At 50.8% G+C, this 20402-nt stretch overlaps 2 protein-coding genes across 2 annotated transcripts in view; both read right to left on the reverse strand.

The window, feature by feature from the left end:
* zfp91 (ZFP91 zinc finger protein, atypical E3 ubiquitin ligase) overlaps positions 1-8110 on the reverse strand; it is a 121804-nt gene extending 113694 nt beyond the window's left edge. Inside the window, exon 1 of the mRNA XM_063036731.1 lies at positions 7691-8110. Coding sequence (XP_062892801.1) covers positions 7691-8101 — 411 coding nt within the window. The 5' untranslated portion in view covers positions 8102-8110. The remainder of the gene's footprint in view (positions 1-7690) is intronic.
* A 4308-nt stretch (positions 8111-12418) lies between these two features.
* The window catches only part of LOC134339947 (ecto-ADP-ribosyltransferase 5-like), a 47511-nt gene continuing 39527 nt past the window's right edge, over positions 12419-20402 (reverse strand). The window contains exon 4 of the mRNA XM_063036747.1: positions 12419-15151. Coding sequence (XP_062892817.1) covers positions 14999-15151 — 153 coding nt within the window. The 3' untranslated portion in view covers positions 12419-14998. The remainder of the gene's footprint in view (positions 15152-20402) is intronic.

A 20402-nucleotide genomic window follows, 5' to 3' on the forward strand; every position in this document is an offset into this window, starting at 1 on the left:
ACGTTTCAGGCCGAGACCCTTCGTCAGGTCTCGGCCTGAAACATCGACTGTACCTCTTCCTAGAGATGCTGCCTGGCCTGCTGCGTTCACCAGCAACTTTGATGTGTGTTGCTTGAATTTCCAGCATCTGCAGAATTCCTGTTGAGAGGCCATTTTAATTCCACTTCCCATATGTCAGTCCACGGCCTCCTCTACTGTCACGATGAGGCCACACTCAGGTTGGAGTAGCAACACCTTATATTCCGTCTGGGTGGCCCCCAACCTGCTGGCATGAACGTCGATTTTTCAAACTTCCGGTAACGTCCCCCCGCACCTTCACCCTTCCCACCCCATTTCGCTCTCTCGTTTTCTCTCCTAACCTGCCCATCACCTCCCTCTGGTGTTCCTCCCCCACTTTTACTATCTTCCATGGTCTTCTGTCCTCTCCAATCAGATTCCCCCTTCTCCAGCCCCGTATCTCTTTCACCAATCAACTTCCCAGCTCTTTACTTCACCCTCCTCCCGGTCTCACCTATCACCTTGCGGTAAATCCTCCCCCACCCCCCCACCACCCACTTTTTTTTTTACCCAACTCATCTTTTTTCCCTCCAGTCCTGATGAAGGGTCCTGGCCCGAAACGCTGACTCTTTCCTCTTTTCCACAGACGCTCTGCCTGGCCTGCTGGGTTCCTCCAGCATTTTGCGCGCGTTGAAGTAACGTCCTGGACTGGCCAAGTCGGAGCCCGGGCCTCAACCCAGTTGAGAATTTGCGGCTGGACCCGAAAAGGGCTGTTCCCTCACGATCCCCACACAGTCTGACAGAGCCCGAGCAGCTTTGTAAAGAAGAATGGGGAAAAATTGCAGCATCCAGATGTGCAAGGCTGATAGGGCCCTATCAACACAAACTCAAGGCTGCGATTGCTGCCAAGGGTGCATCTACTAAATACTGACTTGAAGGGGGTGAATACTCATGCAATCAATTAATTTTGAGTCTTGCCTCTGCAATTAGACCACTTTGTAGGGATCTGCTTTCACTTTGACGCGAAGGGGCCTTTTTCCTGAGCCAAATTAAACGCAGCGTGAGAATACTTTTTACAGGCACCGCCCACTCTGGTGTCATCTAAATTGCAACTGAGGCCAGCAAACACGAGCGCGCCCCTCCGGTCACGGACCTCTGACTAAATAACGCGCCGCTACAACCACGACCCGTCTCCTCACCAGCAAGCTGACTGGATAACTCACCCTGGGCTGTCCGTGATCGGCACTGCAGCACAGGGCGAGGTCTTTTGGCCCGGAAAGCCAGATTCAAGGTGACCCCTCCTGCGATACCACACTCTCAGAGACGAGAGAGCCTGGTGACATCACCTGGTGACATCGCCTAATGACATGGTGACATCACCTAATTGCCTGGTGACATCGCCTAATGACATGCTGACCAGTGTCAGCAGGGAAGGAGAGGTGATCACTGACTTCAGGTAGGTCACGGGGACACAGGGAAGCGGGGTGGTGAGGAGAAGAGAGGGCTGGGGGCTGCGGTGCACGCGTCCGTGCTCACACCAACGGTGCTCAGCAGCCTGACTGGGTCCAGCCGCTTGACGGAGTTTATTTATTCACCTCTTCCCCCCCCCGCCGCCATCTGCCCTGCTCCATCTCCAGGCGCTCCAGATCAGAAGAGGGGGAACAAAACTGTCCTGCTCGGAGTGCGAATACCTTGAAGTGAGAGGCTCACGGACACGCCAAGGCGGCGGAGTGGAGATGTGTCTCTACCGGAGGAGGAGAGAGGGCGCTCCTTCCCTCCACGAGCCTGCAGGTCACCCTCGGGCAAGGTGTAGCACCCACCCCACCCCCGGATCAGAGTCACGTGAAACCGCGGGGAGAGGCGGGGCTGGTGCATTACCACAAGTCCCAGTTCTGCGACCACCAATGCCGGGCAGACCATCTCGGAAGATAATGCCTGGTGGGGGGGAGAGAGACACTGCCCAGGAGGAGGCAGTGGCAAACCGCTTTCCGTGGGGGGGGGGGGTTCTAGCCAAGACCGATCGCGGTCACACGGCAACGGCCCGATAAAAGACGAGCCACCTAACTCACAAGGGCGGAGCAGTGCGGATTTGTTACCCACGCGCCAGTTTCAGTGAAGTGCGGGGAAAGTACTGAACAACGAGAACCTCAGCACCAAGTGGAGGGGCTGAAGATAGATTGCAGCGATTTAAACGCGAACGTCCTCACCACCCAGGCCGTGCTCTCCGCTCACTGCTGTCATCTGATGGAAGGTTACAGGAGCCTCAGGACTCACACCACCAGGTTCAGGAACAGTTATTACCCCTCAATCATCAGGAAGGAGGTACAGGAGCCTCAGGACTCACACCACCAGGTTCAGGAACAGTTATTACCACTCAATCATCAGGAAGGAGGTACAGGAGCCTCAGGACCCACACCACCAGGTTCAGGAACAGGTATTACCCCTCAAACATCAGGAAGGAGATACAGGAGCCTCAGGACCCACACCACCAGGTTCAGGAACAGGTATTACTCCTCAAACATCAGAAAGGAGGTACAGGAGCCTCCCCTACCCTCAAACACCAGACTCTTGAACAAAAGGGGGACCACTTCACTCACTCTATTGAGCTGTTCCCACAACCCACGGTCTAACTTTAAGGCCTCTGTATGTGTACACATTTACTCATTTCCACATCCTCTGTGCCCTCGACGGATCGCGTGACAGATTTGGACGAGTGCGCCAGCGGTGGGGGGGGGGGAAGTCTCAGGGTCGTACGTGGTGACGGGCACGGACTCCGATCGCGAGCTCTTGCTTTCAAACTCCGAGGCGATGCAGACGGGAGGAACACAGAACGCCAGAGGTCAGGCCGAGCGCCTTCGAAAGCGGAGGCGGGCAGGCTGCGGGGACAGCTCGCTGCGCGGAGCGGAGGAGGGCAGCGCGCGCGCCCGGCTCTTGGGCCTGAAAGAGGAGAGAGGAACAGGGAGGCACGCGGATCGGAGCAATTCGGGGGGGCGTGGGCACGGTAAGGGTGGAGGGGGAAGGATCTCCCACGAGCATGCAAACCAAAAACCAGCCCGTGGTGCTAAGGGGCCTGGTGACTGTTTGGGGGGGGGATGGGGAAGGCAGGAAAATGAAACCAGAAAGTAACATGTACACCAGACTTTTCAGGGCACAGCAGTTGAGGGGTATCACTGAGGATACTGGGACAGGCTGCTCGGCCTGGGGACGTCCTGAGGGAGCGGCTCCAGGCAACTAAGACACCAGGGAGCGAGGTGACGAGGGGGAAAGGCGATTGACCGCAGTATGCCTGCATCCTCCTTGCCAGAGGCTCCATGGAGACCAACCCTCGCAGAAGTAGATGGGCCCCCTTCTCCCTCCCCCAGGCACATAAGTGGAGAACACATCAGTACAAGTGTGGCGACTCCTTTTCCAAAGGACAACCTTCCCCCATTTCTGACTGCTTACAGTGGGGGGGGTCAGGGAAACGTCGTGAGTGTGCGCGTGCAGAGGTCCAGTTGGTCGATGTAGGCGTTTGAGGACTGAGCCATTGAACGTACTTGTCAGAAGATACAGATCCTTGCATGACAAGCTGATTGTTATTATCGAGGGTTAAGAGTTGTAACAAGATACAGCAGGGGCTGGGGGGTTGCGGAGAGAAGGGAGATGGGTTTGTGTGGGCTGGGGGAGTGACAGAGACAGACGCGTGCAGGGGGAGAGGGGGAGAGGGGACACACACGTGCATTTGGGCAGAGGCCGAGAAAGAGACACACATAAGCGCAGGCACAGGCCGAAAGAAAAACTCATACACGCAGACAGACTGAGAGAGATAGAGAGAGACAGAGACAGACAGACACACACACACAAAGACGTGGGCAGTGGCCAAGGGAAATACAGTGCCTTGTGAAGGAGTTCAGCCCTCAACCCTTTCTTCACATGAAATGAGTACTACAACCAGGGATTTTGATCAATTTAACTGAGAATGTTTTATTTGTGAATCACATGCTCTTTTTATTTCTCCACAGTAGAGATAAAAATTACCAGGGAAAATTGTAACGCAAGAAAAACTTAAAAATTCACAGACTGAAATGTCAGCAGTTCAAAAGTATTCACTCCCCTTTGCTCAGTGCTTAGTTGAACCACCTCTCGCAGGTATTACAGCCACCAGCCTTCTTGGGCAAGTCTCTTTTGGCTTTGCACAATGTGAGGGAGCAAGATTCACCCAGTCCTCCTTGTAAAATCGCTCAGGCTGTGCCAGATCAGTGGGGAAGCAGCGTCGGACAGCAATCCCGAGATCCCGCCAGGGACCTTCGATCGGACGGGTTACGGGCAGTCTCTGACTGGGCCACTCAAGGGCATCAACTTTACTCAACGGGAGCCGCTCTGGCAGTCTGCCTCGGGGCGCCGTCCAGCCGAAAATGCGAAGGTCCTCCCCAGTTTAAGCTTTCCGGCAGAGGCCAGCGGGCTTCCATTCACGGATCTCTCTGCTCGCAGCTCAATCCCGAGACCAGATTTCCAGTCCCCGCTGCCAAGAGGCACCCCCACACACAGCCCCACCACACTGTGGACGGCGGGCAGCGTCCGATTTTGCGCCGCACCGTGCTTGAGGGCACCAAGTTCCGCTTTAGTCTCCTCCGGCCACCAGGGGGGCGGGCGCCCTGTGTCTCGACCATAATTTCCAGTGACGCTTTGCAAAGTCTCTACGGGCGAGGACGGGCTTTCACTTTCAGTCAGGGGCCTCGGTCCTCGCCGCCCCTCCCGGGAGCGCTCTCTCCGTGGACGGCCTCAGATGGCGGAGCCATGGACCTCGCCCCCGGTCGCAGCCGCCGACGCCTGCCTCGTGCTCAGAGCGCCTGCTGTGGTGTCCCTTGCCAGGGCCGTTCTCCTCCGCCGGCCCGGTTTACAGGGGCGGCCCGACCTCGGCAGGGTGGCCGTCGTCTCGTACTTCTTCCACTTCTTCACGATGGACTGCACCGAGCTCCGGGGGATGTTCAGAGCCTTCGAGATGGTCTTGTACCCTTCCCCAGATCTGTACTTCTCTATTATCATTTCCCTGACTTGTCTTGAATGCTCTTTTGCCTTCATTTTGGTTTGGTCTGTTGAAAATCTACCATACTGCTGGACCTTTGCAGAGAGAGGGGGGGGGCATTTATTCGCACAAATTCATCCAAAAACAGCCAGTTCTCCAATTTTCTACACACACAAATTGGGCGAGTCGGTCGGGGCGTGTATCGCAACTGAGGAAAGTCGGCGTAGTAATTACAAAGAGGAGGAATACTTTTTCAGCCTCACAATTTTTCCTTCATTTTTTGAATCTTTAGTAAATTGTGGACAGGTTCAGGAATTTTTGCTCTCGACTTGACACGCTGCACAGTGTCTTGCAGAGTCGCTCGAGAGATCCCACTCCAGTACATTTAAAATTTAGAGGATGAGGCAGTAAAATGTGAAGGTAGTTGTGGGGGGGGGGGCTGAAAACTTTTTCAAGGCACCGTACACACACGTGCAGAGAGAGAAAAAGGAGAGACGCACACACACACGGGGAAGAGGGGCACTGGTATGGGTGGGGCCACTGCACGGGATCGGGGGGGGGGAGCTGTAAACTCAGCTCCATCGTGGGCACCAGCATCGAGGACACCCTCGAAAAGGCGACGCCTTCAGAGAAGGCGGCATCCCTCTTCTGAAGACCCCTAACCACCCAGGGCTTGACCTCGTCTCACTGCTTTCACCAAGGGGTCTCCAGGTTTCACGAGCAGCCTCTTCCCCCTCCGCCATCAGATTTCCGAACGGACAGTAAAGCCCATCACGCCCTGAACTCACGCCCCTTCCTGAGCCAAATTAATTTACTGGTTGCAATTCATGGCTTTCTTTTAAAAATCATTATACACTTCAAATTTCACGACACGCGCTGGTGGTGTTGAACCCGAATCTCAGAGATACAGTCAGAGAGCTGCACCAGGGAAGAGAATTGGAAGAATTAGAGAGACAGAGAGAGAGACAGGGAGCGAGAGAGAGAGAGAGGGAGGGAGCGAGAGAGAGAGAGAGAGAGACAGGGAGCGAGAGGGCGAGACAGGGAGAGAGAGAGAGAGAGACAGGGAGAGAGAGAGAGAGACAGGGAGAGAGAGAGAGAGACAGGGAGAGAGAGAGAGACAGGGAGAGAGAGAGAGAGACAGGGAGAGAGAGAGAGAGACAGGGAGAGAGAGAGAGAGACAGGGAGAGAGAGAGAGAGACAGGGAGAGAGAGAGAGAGACAGGGAGAGAGAGAGAGAGAAGGGAGAGAGAGAGAGAGAGACAGGGAGAGAGAGAGAGAGACAGGGAGAGAGAGAGAGAGACAGGGAGAGAGAGAGAGAGACAGGGAGAGAGAGAGAGAGACAGGGAGAGAGAGAGAGAGACAGGGAGAGAGAGAGAGAGACAGGGAGAGAGAGAGAGAGACAGGGAGAGAGAGAGAGAGACAGGGAGAGAGAGAGAGAGACAGGGAGAGAGAGAGAGAGAGACAGGGAGAGAGAGAGAGAGAGACAGGGAGAGAGAGAGAGAGAGACAGGGAGAGAGAGAGAGAGAGAGACAGGGAGAGAGAGAGAGAGAGACAGGGAGAGAGAGAGAGAGACAGGGAGAGAGAGAGAGACAGGGAGAGAGAGAGAGACAGGGAGAGAGAGAGAGAGGGAGAGAGAGAGAGAGAGACAGGGAGAGAGAGAGAGAGAGACAGGGAGAGAGAGAGAGAGAGACAGGGAGAGAGAGAGAGACAGGGAGAGAGAGAGAGACAGGGAGAGAGAGAGAGACAGGGAGAGAGAGAGAGACAGGGAGAGAGAGAGAGACAGGGAGAGAGAGAGAGACAGGGAGAGAGAGAGAGACAGGGAGAGAGAGAGAGACAGGGAGAGAGAGAGAGACAGGGAGAGAGAGAGACAGGGAGAGAGAGAGAGAGAGAGAGAGAGAGAGACGGAGACAGACAGACAGAGAGAGAGACACAACTGGGAATATGGTCATTGGAGAGAGAAGTTGATTTGAAATTTAGTCTGGGGGGAAAGGGGGTTCTCACCTGGAAAGGGACAGAGGCACAGAAAGGTGATATTGTGTGTGTGTGCCTGCATGTTCTGGCTGAGGGTACCTTGAAGGGCTACAGCAGACAGACATACATACATAAATCAAGACGGACTGCATGACACACAATCCCATTCCCTCCTCTCTCTGTCCTCCTTCCTCCTCCTCTCCCCCACCTTCACCCCCCCACCCCCCCCCCCGCCGCCTCATCCTCCCCCACTCCCTCCGTTCTCTCCGCCCGGGAACGAAAGGGTTGTCGTTTGACGGCTCTGGGCCTGTCATACTGGCCGAAATTTAAAAAAAAATTGAAGTGCGTGTACATGGGAATAGATCTCATTGTTTACTATGGTGGGGAGAGTCCAGGACCAGAGGACACAGCCTCAGAAGAGAGGGGCGTCCATTTAGAAAAGTGACGAGGAGGAATCTCTTCGGCCACAGGGCGGTGAATCGGTGGAATTCGTTGCCACGGGCGGTCGTGGAGACGGTGTCACTGGGGATATCTAAAGCAAGAGGGTGACTGATCCATGGGGAAGGGCAGAGGGACTGGGGCGCGGGAATGGATCAGCAGTGATGAAAAAGCCGAGCAGCCTCGACGGGCCAAATGGCCTAATTCTACCCCAGCATCTCACGGTCTTGCCCCCCACCCCACCCCAGATACCACCCCCCCCCCACTCCCCGTCCCTCACCTGCGGCCTGTCCCGGACCACAGGCTCCTCCATTTCCAACTCCACCTCCACCTCCGCCGCCTCCTCTTCGGCGTCGTCCGCCTCCTCCTCCTCCTGCGGCCGCGGCCGCGGCGGCGGCAGCTTCTCCTCCTCCGCTGCCCTCTCCCGCTTGACCAGGCCGAGGCCCCAGGCCTGCGGCTCTCCTCCTCCAGCAATACCACCACTTCCTCCTCCTTCCTCCTGTGCCGCCTGCTGCTGCTGCTGCTGCTGCTCCTTTTGCTCCTCCTCCTCCTCCTCCTCCCGTGCCAGTCCGAGGCCCGGACCCGGACCAGGTCCCGGGCCCGCACGGTGACAACGAGCCGCCGGTCCGCCCAGGCCCCCGCCGCCGCCGCCGCCGCCGCCACCACTAACGCTCCGCTCTCCCGCCGCCATCTTCTCGGAGCCCCGCCCCCACTCCTCTGGCGCCGCGCGCGTGCCCGCCGGGGACGCGCGGCCCTGAGCGGCGCGCTCACGAGACCCGGTTCTCCGCTTCTCTCGCGCGCGCCCTCTCTGGCTCTCTCCACACGGCTGTCGCCATGGCAGTTACCGACCTGATTGACATTCCCTACTCGCCAATCCGCTTCCGGCTCCGCCGTCCGCTCTGCTCGCCGTTGGTTCAGGGGCGGGGTCTCCCCGACCGCCCTTTGCCTTCTCGCCATTGGTCAGTCCTCGGCCGGCTCGGCCAACCCGGTGTTAGTCCCGCCCTCCCCCCACATTTATTGGCGGGGGATGGCGTTTTGGTCGTCCCCGCTCCTCCCGGCTGTACGATTGGCCGCTGGTGGCGGCATCTGGATCTCCTGTAGCCCTATTTCCCACCCTCCCACAAACTCGGCTCATCAGGGTGGGGGCAGATTGCAAACGCCGGAGACGCTACAGCAGCTCGAAATATTGATTAAAGCGCTGGAGCAGCTCATGCACGTATCCCGACTTGAGTTGCATCAGCGCCCGGCCAAGACGGGAAAAGGCGCCCCGAAAGCGGTGGATACAGTCCCAGTCCATCACATGAAACGTCCCCACGACCCCCTCCCAAAAAAAAACACCAATGAGTACACTGCAGGGAGCGCCGCCACAAGAAGGTAGCGTCCTCCATTGAAGACCCCCCCCCCGCACAGCGTAGATAACACCATTCGCCTTAACTTCTCACCAGATTCCCCAACTATTTTTTCAACAATTAATGTCCTCGGTATTATTTATTTACATTGTTTGTACGCGCCTGACTTGTTTTCCTTCGCACGTTTGTTTTTTTTTTGCCAGTTTTTAGTTAATTCTTTACTTATCTGTAAACGCCTGCGAGAAGATTAATCTCAAGGTCGGGGAGATCAGATAGAAACATGTAAAATTATGAAAGCGACGGATGAGAGAGGCAGGAAAGCTGTTTCCACAGGTAGGTGAGATTAGAACTGGGGGACATATCCTCAAGATTCGGGGGGTGGGTGGGTTAGATTTAGGACGGAGATGAGGAGGAACTAATTTTCCCAGAGGGTGGTGAATCTGCGGAATTCTCTGCCCAAATGAAGCAGTGGAGGCTGCCTCAGTAAATGTGGACGGATTCCTAGAGGGACATTGAACCCTTGGACACTACCACACTTTTTAAATATGTATTATTTCTGTCTTTTGCACGATTTAAAATCTATTCAATGTACGTATACTGTTATTTATTTATTATTATTATTAAATGTTACCCCCTTCTATATTATGTGTTGTATTGAATTGCTGCTGCTAAGTTAACAAATTTCACATCACATGCCAGTGATGATAAACCTGATTCTGATCCTGATTTTTGCACAGTAGAAGAATTAGGAGTCAGGTGGAGATGAGACCATGGCCAGATCAGCCATGATCTTATTGAGTGGCAGAGCAGGCTCGACAGGCCGGATGGCCGACTCCTGCTCCTATTTCTTCTGTTCTTATAGAACATAGAACAGTACAGGCCTTTCAGCCCACAATGTTGTGCCAACCCTCAAACCCTGCCTCCCATATAAGCCCCCACCTAAGATTCCTCCATATACCTGTCCAGTAGTCTCTTAAACTTCACTAGTGTATCTGCCTCCACCACTGACTCAGGCAGTGCATTCCACGCAACAACCACTCTCTGAGTAAAAAACCTTCCTCTAATATCCCCCTTGAACTTCCCACCCCTTACCTTAAAGCCATGTCCTCTTGTATTGAGCAGTGGTGCCCTGGGGAAGAGGCGCTGGCTATCCACTCTATCTATTCCTCTTAATATACATAATGTACATAATGTACTGGGTGGGCACAGGAGTACATTCAGCCAAAGACTCATTCCTCCGAGATGCAGCACATAGGAAGTCATTCCTGCCTTTGGTCATCAAACTTTACAACTCCTCCCTTGGAAGGTCAGACACCCTGAGCCAATAGGCTGGCCCTGGACTTATTTCATAATTTACGGGCATAATTTACATATTACTCTTTACCTATTTATGGTTCTGTTACTATTTATTGTTATGGTACAACTGTAATGAAAACCAATTTCCCCTGGGATCAATAAAGTATGACTATGACTATCTTGCATGCCTCTATCATATCTCCCCCTCATCTTCCCTCTCTACAAAGAGTAAAGCCCTAGCTCCCTTAATCTCTGATCATAATGCATACTCTCTAAACCAGGCAGCATCCTGGTAAATCTCCTCTGTACCATTTCCAATGCTTCCACATCCTTCCTATAGTGAGGTGACCAGAACTGGACACAGTACTCCAAGTGTGGCCTAACCAGAGTTTTATAGAGCTGCATCATTACATCGCGACTCTTAAACTCTATCCCTCGACTTATGAAAGCTAACACCCCGTAAGCTTTCTTAACTACCCTATCCACCTGTGAGGCAACTTTCAGGGATCTGTGGACACGTACCCCGAGATCCCTCTGCTCCTCCACACTACCAAGTATCCTGCTATTTACTTTGTACTCTGCCTTGGAGTTTGTCCTTCCAAAGTGTACCACCTCACACTTCTCCGGGTTTAACTCCATCTGCCACTTCTCAGCCCACTTCTGCATCCTATCAATGTCTCTCTACAATCTCTGACAATCCTCTGCACTATCTACAACACCACCAACCTTTGTGTCGTCTGCAAACTTGCCAACTCACCCTTCTACCCCCACATTCAGGTCATTAATAAAAATCACGAAAAGTAGATGTCCCAGAACAGATCCTTGTGGGACACCACTAGTCACAATCCTCCAGTCTGAATGTACTCCCTCCACCACCACCCTCTGCCTTCTGCAGGCAAGCCAATTCTGAATCCACCTGGCCAAACTTCCCTGGATCCCATACCTTCTAACTTTCCGAATAAGCCTACCGTGTGGAACGTTGTGAAATGCCTTACTAAAATGCATATAGATCGCATCCACGGCACTACCCTCATCTATATGCCTGGTCACCTCCTCAAAGAACTCTCTCAGGCTTGTTAGACACGATCTGCCCTTCACAAAGCCATGCTCACTGTCCCTGATCAGACCATGATTCTCTAAATGCCCAGAGATCCTATCTCTAAGAATCTTTTCCAACAGCTTTCCCACCACAGACGTAAGGCTCACTGGTCTATAATTACCCGGACTATCCCTACTACCTTTTTTGAACAAGGGGACAACATTCGCCTCCCTCCAATCCTCATAGAATAGTATGGCACAGTACAGGCCCTTCGGCCCATAAAGTTGTGCTGATCCTCATACCCTGCATCCCATATAACCACCCCAACTTAAATTCCTCTATATACCTGTCTGGTAGTCTCTTAAACTTCACTAGTGTATCTGCCTCCACCACTGACTCAGGCAGTGCATTCCACGCACCAACCACTCTCTGAGTAAAAAACCTTCCTCCAATATCCCCCTTGAACTTCCCACCCCTTACCTTAAAGCCATGTCCGCTTGTATTGAGCAGTGGTGCCCTGGGGAAGAGGCACTGGCTATCCACTCTGTCTATTCCTCTTATTATCTTGTACACCTCTATCATGTCTCCTCTCATCCTCCTTCGCTCCAAAGAGTAAAGCCCTAGCTCCCTTAATCCCTGATCATAATGCATACTCTCTAAACCAGGCAGCATCCTGGTAAATCTCCTCTGTACCCTTTCCAATGCTCCCACATCCTTCCTATAGTTATGGAGATGAGTTTATGGTCAGATCAGCCATGATCTTATTGAGTGGCGGAGCAGGCTCGACAGGCCGGATGGCCGACTCCTGCTCCTATTTCTCGTGTTCTCATCTAGTACTTGGTGACAGAGTCACACTTCAATAATAAATTTGCTTGCTTACTCTGCGCTGGCTGAGGCAGCGCAAAGTCTACTTTGACTTTGAGAGGTGGTGTCCGACAGGCTGGGAGGGCGTCAGGTGGAAGTGGAAGAGGCGAAGGGCTGATCGAGGAGGAGTCTGGCAGGAGAGGACAGTGGAGCTTGGAGGAAAGGGAAGGGGTGTGAGAATCTGAGGTCGGTGAGGAGACGCGAAGGGGCGAGAGGCTAACCGGAGTGGGAAATGGGGAAAACGAGGGAAGGAGAGCAAGGTGGTGCTGGTGAAACTGGGGATGGAAGCCTTCAAGCTCGCGGCTTAAACTCGGGGATGATATCCCCCGGCCCGGCCAAACTTAAGAAACCTCGTTCGGGTGGGTCCTGCGTGATGTGTCCCCTGTTACAAATCAGTACCCTCGAAATAACAAACAGTACACAATGTGTGATTGAACGATCAAGCTTTATAATTCTTAATTTGACTCTATGGTTAGTAAAGAAATAGAAAAAAAAAGGACAAGGGCCCGTTCTGACGAAACAGTCTAATGCGCCACGTTGGATCTCACTGATGCGGCCAATCGTCCACCGTCGACCTCGTCCGATCGTCGCTGACCTTCGGGCCCTCGCTCCACGCCCACCCCGCCCGGCGGTCTACCGGCTCTCTCCGTTCGCGTCCTCTCTCCTCATCTCTCCCCGGCAAAAGACCCCGCGAATTCCCGGCTCCCAGACACAGACGGGAAAGAACAACGTCCCACTCATTGGCTAGCATGCCCTGTTATTTGTAGTGATAACCCAAACATCTCTTCAGCAGTGGGACATTACAGAGAAGCTACTACATGATCAGTGAAACCTTGCAGTGTGTTACAATACTCCTGAACCATCTTAACAAACGAATGATCTCACGGTCTTCTGAGAGGACCCAACGGGCTTAACTCTCAAGTATGCGGACATGGCGCCTTTAGGCTGAGGTTGAGGGTGGCAGGAGGGGATTCGAAGCCAGACTAAACGCGGAGGACCGAAGCCTCCCCTGCCCAGCAACTTTTCGGCAAATGTTCACTCACTGGAGAACACAGCTGAGAAACGAAGGGAGATGAGCAATTGCTGCCTTTGTCGCTGTGGTTGGGACATTGCTCCAAGGGCGGAATGAGAGACACTGAAGCAGGTTGATATTTTGCAGACTTTAAGGCGAACGGTGTGAATGGGAATAGAAAACAATAAACTCTGGTCCGAACAGGGTCGTTAACTGAAACTCTCAAATGGAAATCAATGCCGCTAGTCCTCAGAGTCAGTTGGCCGGACGGACCAATTTCCCGGGCAAGGCCGAATGCAAGCAGGCAGCGAAGCGTTACTGTGTCCGAGTCCCGAACGAGCACCACGGTGGAATGAATGGAGTTAAATACCCCCGCAGTGAAATGATAATTTGCACATTCACGTGCGCAAGTGCCGTACCCGCTGCGCGGCCAAATCCGTGGTTTGTGAGGGCCATCTGCAATTCACAGGAGAGGCTCCGGGCGCGCTGGATAGATTGGTGAGACCCGATAACACTGAATGGACTGGAATGTTGACTTGGTGGAGGCAAAAGGTTGGGCGGGGGGGTCTGTGTTTCACAGTAAGATCTTTGTGGTCCTCAAACGCAACGTTCGTAGTCCCCCCCCCCAACCCCAACCTGGAACATCTCAGGGTTAAGCTTCGAGGAAGCAGTGCAATTTCATCAGCATTGATCACAAATGAATATTTAAATAATAAATAGGGATCTTGTCTGAAGATTTTTACTGATGGCTCACTGGACCCAGAGAGCAGTAGGGCAGGGTTTGGGATGTATGTATCTCAACTTGGAGTTAAGATTGGTCGCCGGGTTTCAGATGGTGATTCTGTCTTTGCAACAGAATTATTAGCAATCCTCTGGGCCTTAAGGCGAATAGAAGACTCTCGACTATGTAGGGTTATCATCTGTTCGGATTCTGCTGCTGCATTAGAGTCTATGAAAGGGAGTAAATCAAAAGCATGTCCTGACATAGTTATTGAGATTCTCTTAGTGGTGTTTAGAGTAGGGAAGATGAGTCGTGCAGTTAGATTTTCATGGATACTGGGGCATGCTGTGGTGGAGGGAAATGAAATTGTGGATGACAATGCAAAGTCTTCCTTACAGCGCAGGCAAGCAGAAATTAGAGTTCCCCTAGGCAGAGCAGAATTGAGAAATGGGCTTTAAAAAGGTATAGGGAAGAAGTGGCAGGAGGATTGGAAAAATGAATTAAGGGGCAGGCATTATTTTTCTAGTCACCCACTAGTTAAAAAGGCCCTGGACTGTTACTTTCTAAGTCATAGAGATAGGGTGAAATTTACAAGACTTAGGTTGGGACATTGTGGGCTAAACTATTATTTAAAGATAATAGGAAAACATCCTACTGGATTATGTGACTGTGGTTGTCCAGAGACAGTCCAGCATATTTTGCTGAGCTGTAATCGATACAAAATTGAAAGAAGCATGTTGTTCAAGAGGTTATCTGGCTTAAATTTATTTTGGTTTTCTATTCAATCTTTGTTTGGCCATCAAGCGAATCAACATCTGATTGAAGAATCTATCATTCAGTTTATAAGTGAGACTAGGTTGCATTCGAGAATTTGAGTTCCTTGAAGTTCTGTAATTAATTGTACATCCTGCGGAGGGCTGCAATACGCCTAGATGCATCTGAACAAGAAGAAGAAGAAGAAGAAGAAGAAGACGAAGACGACCATTCTACTTGTCAGGAGAGTTCTCCTCCACGATAGCGACCACAGTTTACGTACCAGGGTAACTCTTGGGTTCTGTCGGCTGCGGGAAGCCGACAGAACCTGAGAGCCCAGGGAAGACGACCTCTGGCCCCAGCAAACGTGTGAGACTGAGGTGCAAAACCTCCTGTTTGCGTGGATGCTGCGTGATGTCTCCCCCATTACAAATCAGTTCCAGGAAGTAACAGACAGTGCACCCTATGCAATTAAAGGGTTTAGCATTACAAAGTTTAATTCGGCTAAAGGGTTCATAAAGTAAAACAAAAGGAAGAGGGCCTATTTCAATGAATCAGTCTAGTGTGCACAAGTTGGAGCTCACAGTTTCCCCTCTGCTGGTCCACCATCGATTTCGCCGGGCTTCATCAACTCCCGGCTCCACTCCAAGCCCACTCCTTACTGGTGTCCTCGACCTCTCCCTTCTGACATCTTCTCTCTCCATCTTCTGCTGAAGAAAAGATCCAGATCACCTTGGTGTCAGGCAGACAGCCAGAAAAAGTACACCCCTTGTTGGTCGGCTCATATTCCAAAGCACCCGTTAACTCCGAACAAATTCCAAACACTGCTGCTACAGAAAGACCATTACATTAGCAGTGCTTCTGAAGACCATTACATAGAAAACCTACAGCACAGCACAGGCCCTTCGGCCCACAAAGCTGTGCCCAACATGTCCTTACTTTAGAAATTACTTAGGGTTACCCTTAACTCTCTGTTTTTCTAAGCTCCATGATCCAGGTTCTAAGATCCAGGAGTCTCTTAAAAGACCCTATCGTATCCACTTCCACCACCCCCACTGGCAGCCCATTCCACGCACTCACTGCCCACTGCATAAAAAAACTTAACCCCTGACATCTCCCTCTATACCTTCTTCCAAGCACCTTACAACTGTGCCCTCTCGTGTTAGCTATTTCAGCCCTAGGAAAAAGCCTCTGACTATCCACACGATCAATGCCTCTCATCATTTTATACACCTCTATCAGGTCACCTCTCATCCTCCATTGCTCCAAGGAGAAAAGGCTGAGTTTACTCAACCTATTCTCATAAGGCATGCTCCCCAATCCAGGCAACATCCTTGTAAATCTCCTCTGCACCCTTTCTATGGTTTCCACGTCCTTCCTGTAGTGAGGTGACCAGAACTGGGCACAGTACTCCAAGTGGGGTCTGACCAGGGTCCTATATAGCTGCAACATTACCTCTCGGCTCCTAAACTCAATCCCACTATTGATGAAGGCCAATACACTGTATGCCTTCTTAACCACAGAGTCAACCTGCGCAGCAGCTTTGAGTGTCCTGTGGACTCGGACCCCAAGATCCCTCTAAACCTCCACACTGCCAAGAGTCTTACCATTAATACTATATTCTGCCATCATATTTGACCTACCAAAATGAACCACTTCATACTTATCTGGTTTGTACTCCATCTGCCACTTCTCAGCCCAGTTTTGCATTCTATCAATGTCCCGCTGTAATATCTGACAGCCCTCCACACTCTCCACAACACCTCCAACTTTTGTGTTATCAGTGAATTTACCAATCCATCCCTCCACTTCCTCATCCAGGTCATTTATAAAAATCACGAAGAGTAGGGGTCCCAGAACAGATCCCTAAGACACACCACTGGTCACCGACCTCCATGCAGAATATGACCCGTCTACAACCACTGTTTGCAAGCCAGTTCTGGATCCACAAAGCAATGTCCCCTTGGACCCCATGCCTCCTTACTTTCTCAATATGCCTTGCATGGGGTACCTCATCAAATGACTTGCTGAAATCCATATACACTACACCTCTGGCTCTACCTTCATCAGTGTGTTTAGTCACATTCTCAAAATATTCAATCAGGCTCATAAGGCACGACCTGCCTTTGACAAAGCCATGCTGACTATTCCAAATCATACCATGCTTATCCAAATATTCATAAATTCTGCCTCTCAGGATCTTCTCCATCAACTTACCAACCATTGAAGTAAGACTCACTGGTCTATAATTTTCTGGGCTATCTCTACTCCCTCTCTTGAATAAGGGTTCAACGTCCGCAACCCTCCAATTCTCTGGAACCTCTCCTCTCCCCATTGAAGATACAAAAATAATGGCCAGAGGCTCTGCAATCTCCTCCCTCACCACCCACGGTACCCTGGGGTACATCTTGTCTGGTCCCAGTGACTTATCCAACTTGACGCTTTCAAAAGCTCCAGCACATCCTCTTCCTTAATATCTACATGCTCAAGCTTTTCAGTCTGTGGTAAGTCATCCCTACAATCGCCAAGATCCTTTTCCGCAGTCAATACTGAAGCGAAGTATTCATTAAGTATCTCTGCTATCTTCTTCGGTCCCCTATACAATTTTCCACTGTCACATGTGATTCGTACTATTCACCCATGTCTTATCCTCTTGCTTGTCACATACCGTAGTTGTAGAATGCCTTGGGGTTTTCCTTAATCCTGTCCACCAAGCCCTTCTCATGGCCCCTTCTGGCTCTCCCACTTTCATTCCTAAGCTCCTTCCTGCTCGCCTTATAATATTCTAGATCTCTATCATTACCTCATTTTTTTTTTAACCTTTCGTAAGCTCTTCTTTTCTTCTTGACTAGATTAACACCAGCTTTTTTACACTACGGTTCCTGTACCCTACCATCCTTTCCCTGTCTGATTGGAATGTACCTAAGCAGAACTCCATGCAAATATCCCCTGAACAATTGCCACATTTGTTCTGTACGTTTCCCTGAGAACATCTGTTTCCAGTTTATGCTTCCAACTTCCTACCTGATTGTCTTATACTTCCCCTTACTCTGAATAAACGCTTTCCTAACTTGTCGGTTCCTATCCCTCTCCAATGCTTTTTAAAGGAGATAGAATTGTGATCACTATCTCCAAAATACTCTCCCACTGAGAGATCTGACACCTGACCAGGTTCATTTCTGTGCCAGATCAAGCACAGCCTCTCCTCTTGTAGGCTTATCTACATATTGTGTCAAGAAACCTTCCTGAACACACCTAACGAACTCCACCCCATCTAAACCCCTCGCTCTAGGGAGATGCCAACCCATCTTTGGGAAATTAAAATCTCCCACCACAACCACTCTGTTATTATGACACCTTTCCAGAATCTGTCTCGCTATCTGTTCCTCGATGTCCCTGTTACTATTGGGTGGTCTATAAAAAATACCCAGTAGCGCGATTGACCCCTTCCTGTTCCTAACTTCCATGCACAGAGGCTCAGTAGACAATCCCTCCATGTCTTCCCCGTTTTCTGCAGCAGTAATACTGTCTCTGATCAACAGTGCCTGGTATACGTCTCATCCAGTTCCGGTGACTTATCTCACTTAATGCTTTATAAAAGCTCCAACATATCCTCTTTCCTATTGTCTGTATGCTCTTGCATTTCAGTCCACTGTCAGCCATCCCCACGGTTGCCAAGACCCTTTTCCTTGTGGATACCAAAGCAAAGTATTCATTAAGTACCTCTGCTATCTCCTCTGACTCCATGCACGCATTTCGACCATCACACCTGATTGGTCCTATTCTCACTGCTCATCTTCTTGCTCTTCCCATATTTGTAGAATGCCTTGGGGTTCTCCCCAATCCTGCTTGTGAAGGCCTTTCCATGGCCCCTTCCAGCTCTCCTAATTTCATTCTTAAGCTCCTTCCTGGCAACCTTGTGCATCTCTAGCTTCTTGAACATCTTGTAAGCTTTTCTTTTCTTCTTATGCAGATTGTCCACCTCTTTTTGTGCACCGTGGTTTTTTTCGCCTGCCATCTTTTCCCTGCCTCAATGGAACTTATCTATGCAGAATGTCATGCCAACGTCCCCTGAAGATCTTCCACACCTCTGCCGTGCAAATACAGGGAACATCTGAGAACATCTGCTCCCAATGTTTTCCCCATTTGTCTGCTCCTCTCCCTCTCCAGCGCTCTGGTAAAAGAGACAGAGGTGTGATCACTCCCTCCAAAAGGCTCTCCCACGAAGAGACCTGACACCTGACCAGGGTTCATTTCCCGATACCAGATCAAGTTCAGCCTAATGTGTAATTGAAAGACTACGGAATATGTATCGGGTAAATACTGAGTTCCACAAAATTCACCTCGCTCGGGCTAAATGAATTCCTTCTCATTTCCTTTCTAAAAGGACGCCACTCTATTCTGAGGCTGTGTGCTCCGGTCTCAGCCTCTCCCACCAGAGAGATCATCCTCTCCACATCCCTTCTATCTCGACCTTTCATTATTCAATAACATTCACTGAGGTCACCCCTCATTCTTCTGAGTTCCAGTGAATACAGGCCCGGAGCCATCAAACGCTCTTCATATGGCAACCCATTTAATCTGGAGTCATTTTCGCGAGCCTCCTTTGAACCGTCTCCAGTTTCGGCACATCCTTTCGAAGGTAAGGGGCCCAAATCTGCTCATAATACTCCAAGTCAGACCTTGCCAGTGCTTGTGAAAGTCTCAACATTACATCCTTGCTTTTTTATTGCAGTCCTCTGTGTACTTTCTCCCCATTTAGAAAGTAGTCAAACTTTTCTTTTCTTCGACCAAAGTGCACGACCGTGCACTTCCTGACACAGTATTCCATCAGCTAGTTCTCTGCCGATTCTCCTAATTTGTCAAAGTCCTTCTGTAGCTTCTCTACTTCCTCAAAACTACCTGCCCTGCCAACTATTTCCATATTGGCTGCAAACTTTGCAACAAAGCCATCAATTCCCTCATTGAAATCGTTGACATTTCACATCAAAAGAATTAGCCCCCGCACAGACCCCTGTGGAACACCACTAGTCACTGGCAGCCAACCAGAAAAGGCTCCCTTTATTCCCTCTCTCTGCCTCCTGCCAGTCAACTGGTGCTTTATCCATGCTAGTATCTTTCCTGTAATATGATGGGTTTGTAGACTGTTAAGCAGCTTCATTTGTGGCACCTTGTCAAAGGCCTTCTGAAAATCCAATCACACACCAATCGCTTCTCCTTTGTCTATCCTGCTTGTTATTTCTTTGGAAAGTTCCAACAGATTTGACAGGCAAGACTTTCCCTTGAGGAAACCATGCTGACTACGGCCTACTTTGTCACGTGCCTCCAAGTACCCTGAGACCTCAGCCTTAATCATTGACGCCAACATCTTCCCAACCACTGAGGTCAGACTAACTGGCCTAGAGCTCCCTTTCTTCTGCCTCTCTCCCTTCTTGAAATGTGGAGTGACATTTGCAATCTTCCAGGATCCTTGCGAATGCCTCCGCAATTTCTGCAGCCAACTCCTTCAGAAGCCTGGGGTGTAGTCCATCTGGTCCAGGTCTGCCTTTGGACCTTCCAGTTTCCCAAGAACCTTCTCCCTAGTTATAGTAACTTCACACACTTCATGACCCCTGATACCTGGAATACCATACTCTTAGTGTCTTCCAGGGTGAAGACTGATGCAAAATACTTATTCAGTTCTTTTGCCGTTTCCTTGCCCGCCATTACTACCTCCAATATCCACTCACGCCTTATTAATGCTTTATGCATCCGAAGAAACTTTTGGTATCCCATTTGATATTATTGGATAGCTTACTTTCATACTCCCTCTTCACTTCTTTCCGCTGCCTTCTGTTGTTTTTTTAAAAGCTTCCCAGTCCTCTAACTTCCCACTAAGTTTTGCTTAATTATGTGCCAGAGAGACCTCTATGCTAGTTTTGATTTATCTTGTTCGCCAATGTCGTGTCAGCTTTCCTT

The sequence above is a fragment of the Mobula hypostoma genome, chromosome 31 (genome assembly GCF_963921235.1).
Source record: "Mobula hypostoma chromosome 31, sMobHyp1.1, whole genome shotgun sequence".
In the NCBI taxonomy this organism is placed as follows: Eukaryota; Metazoa; Chordata; class Chondrichthyes; order Myliobatiformes; family Myliobatidae; genus Mobula; species Mobula hypostoma.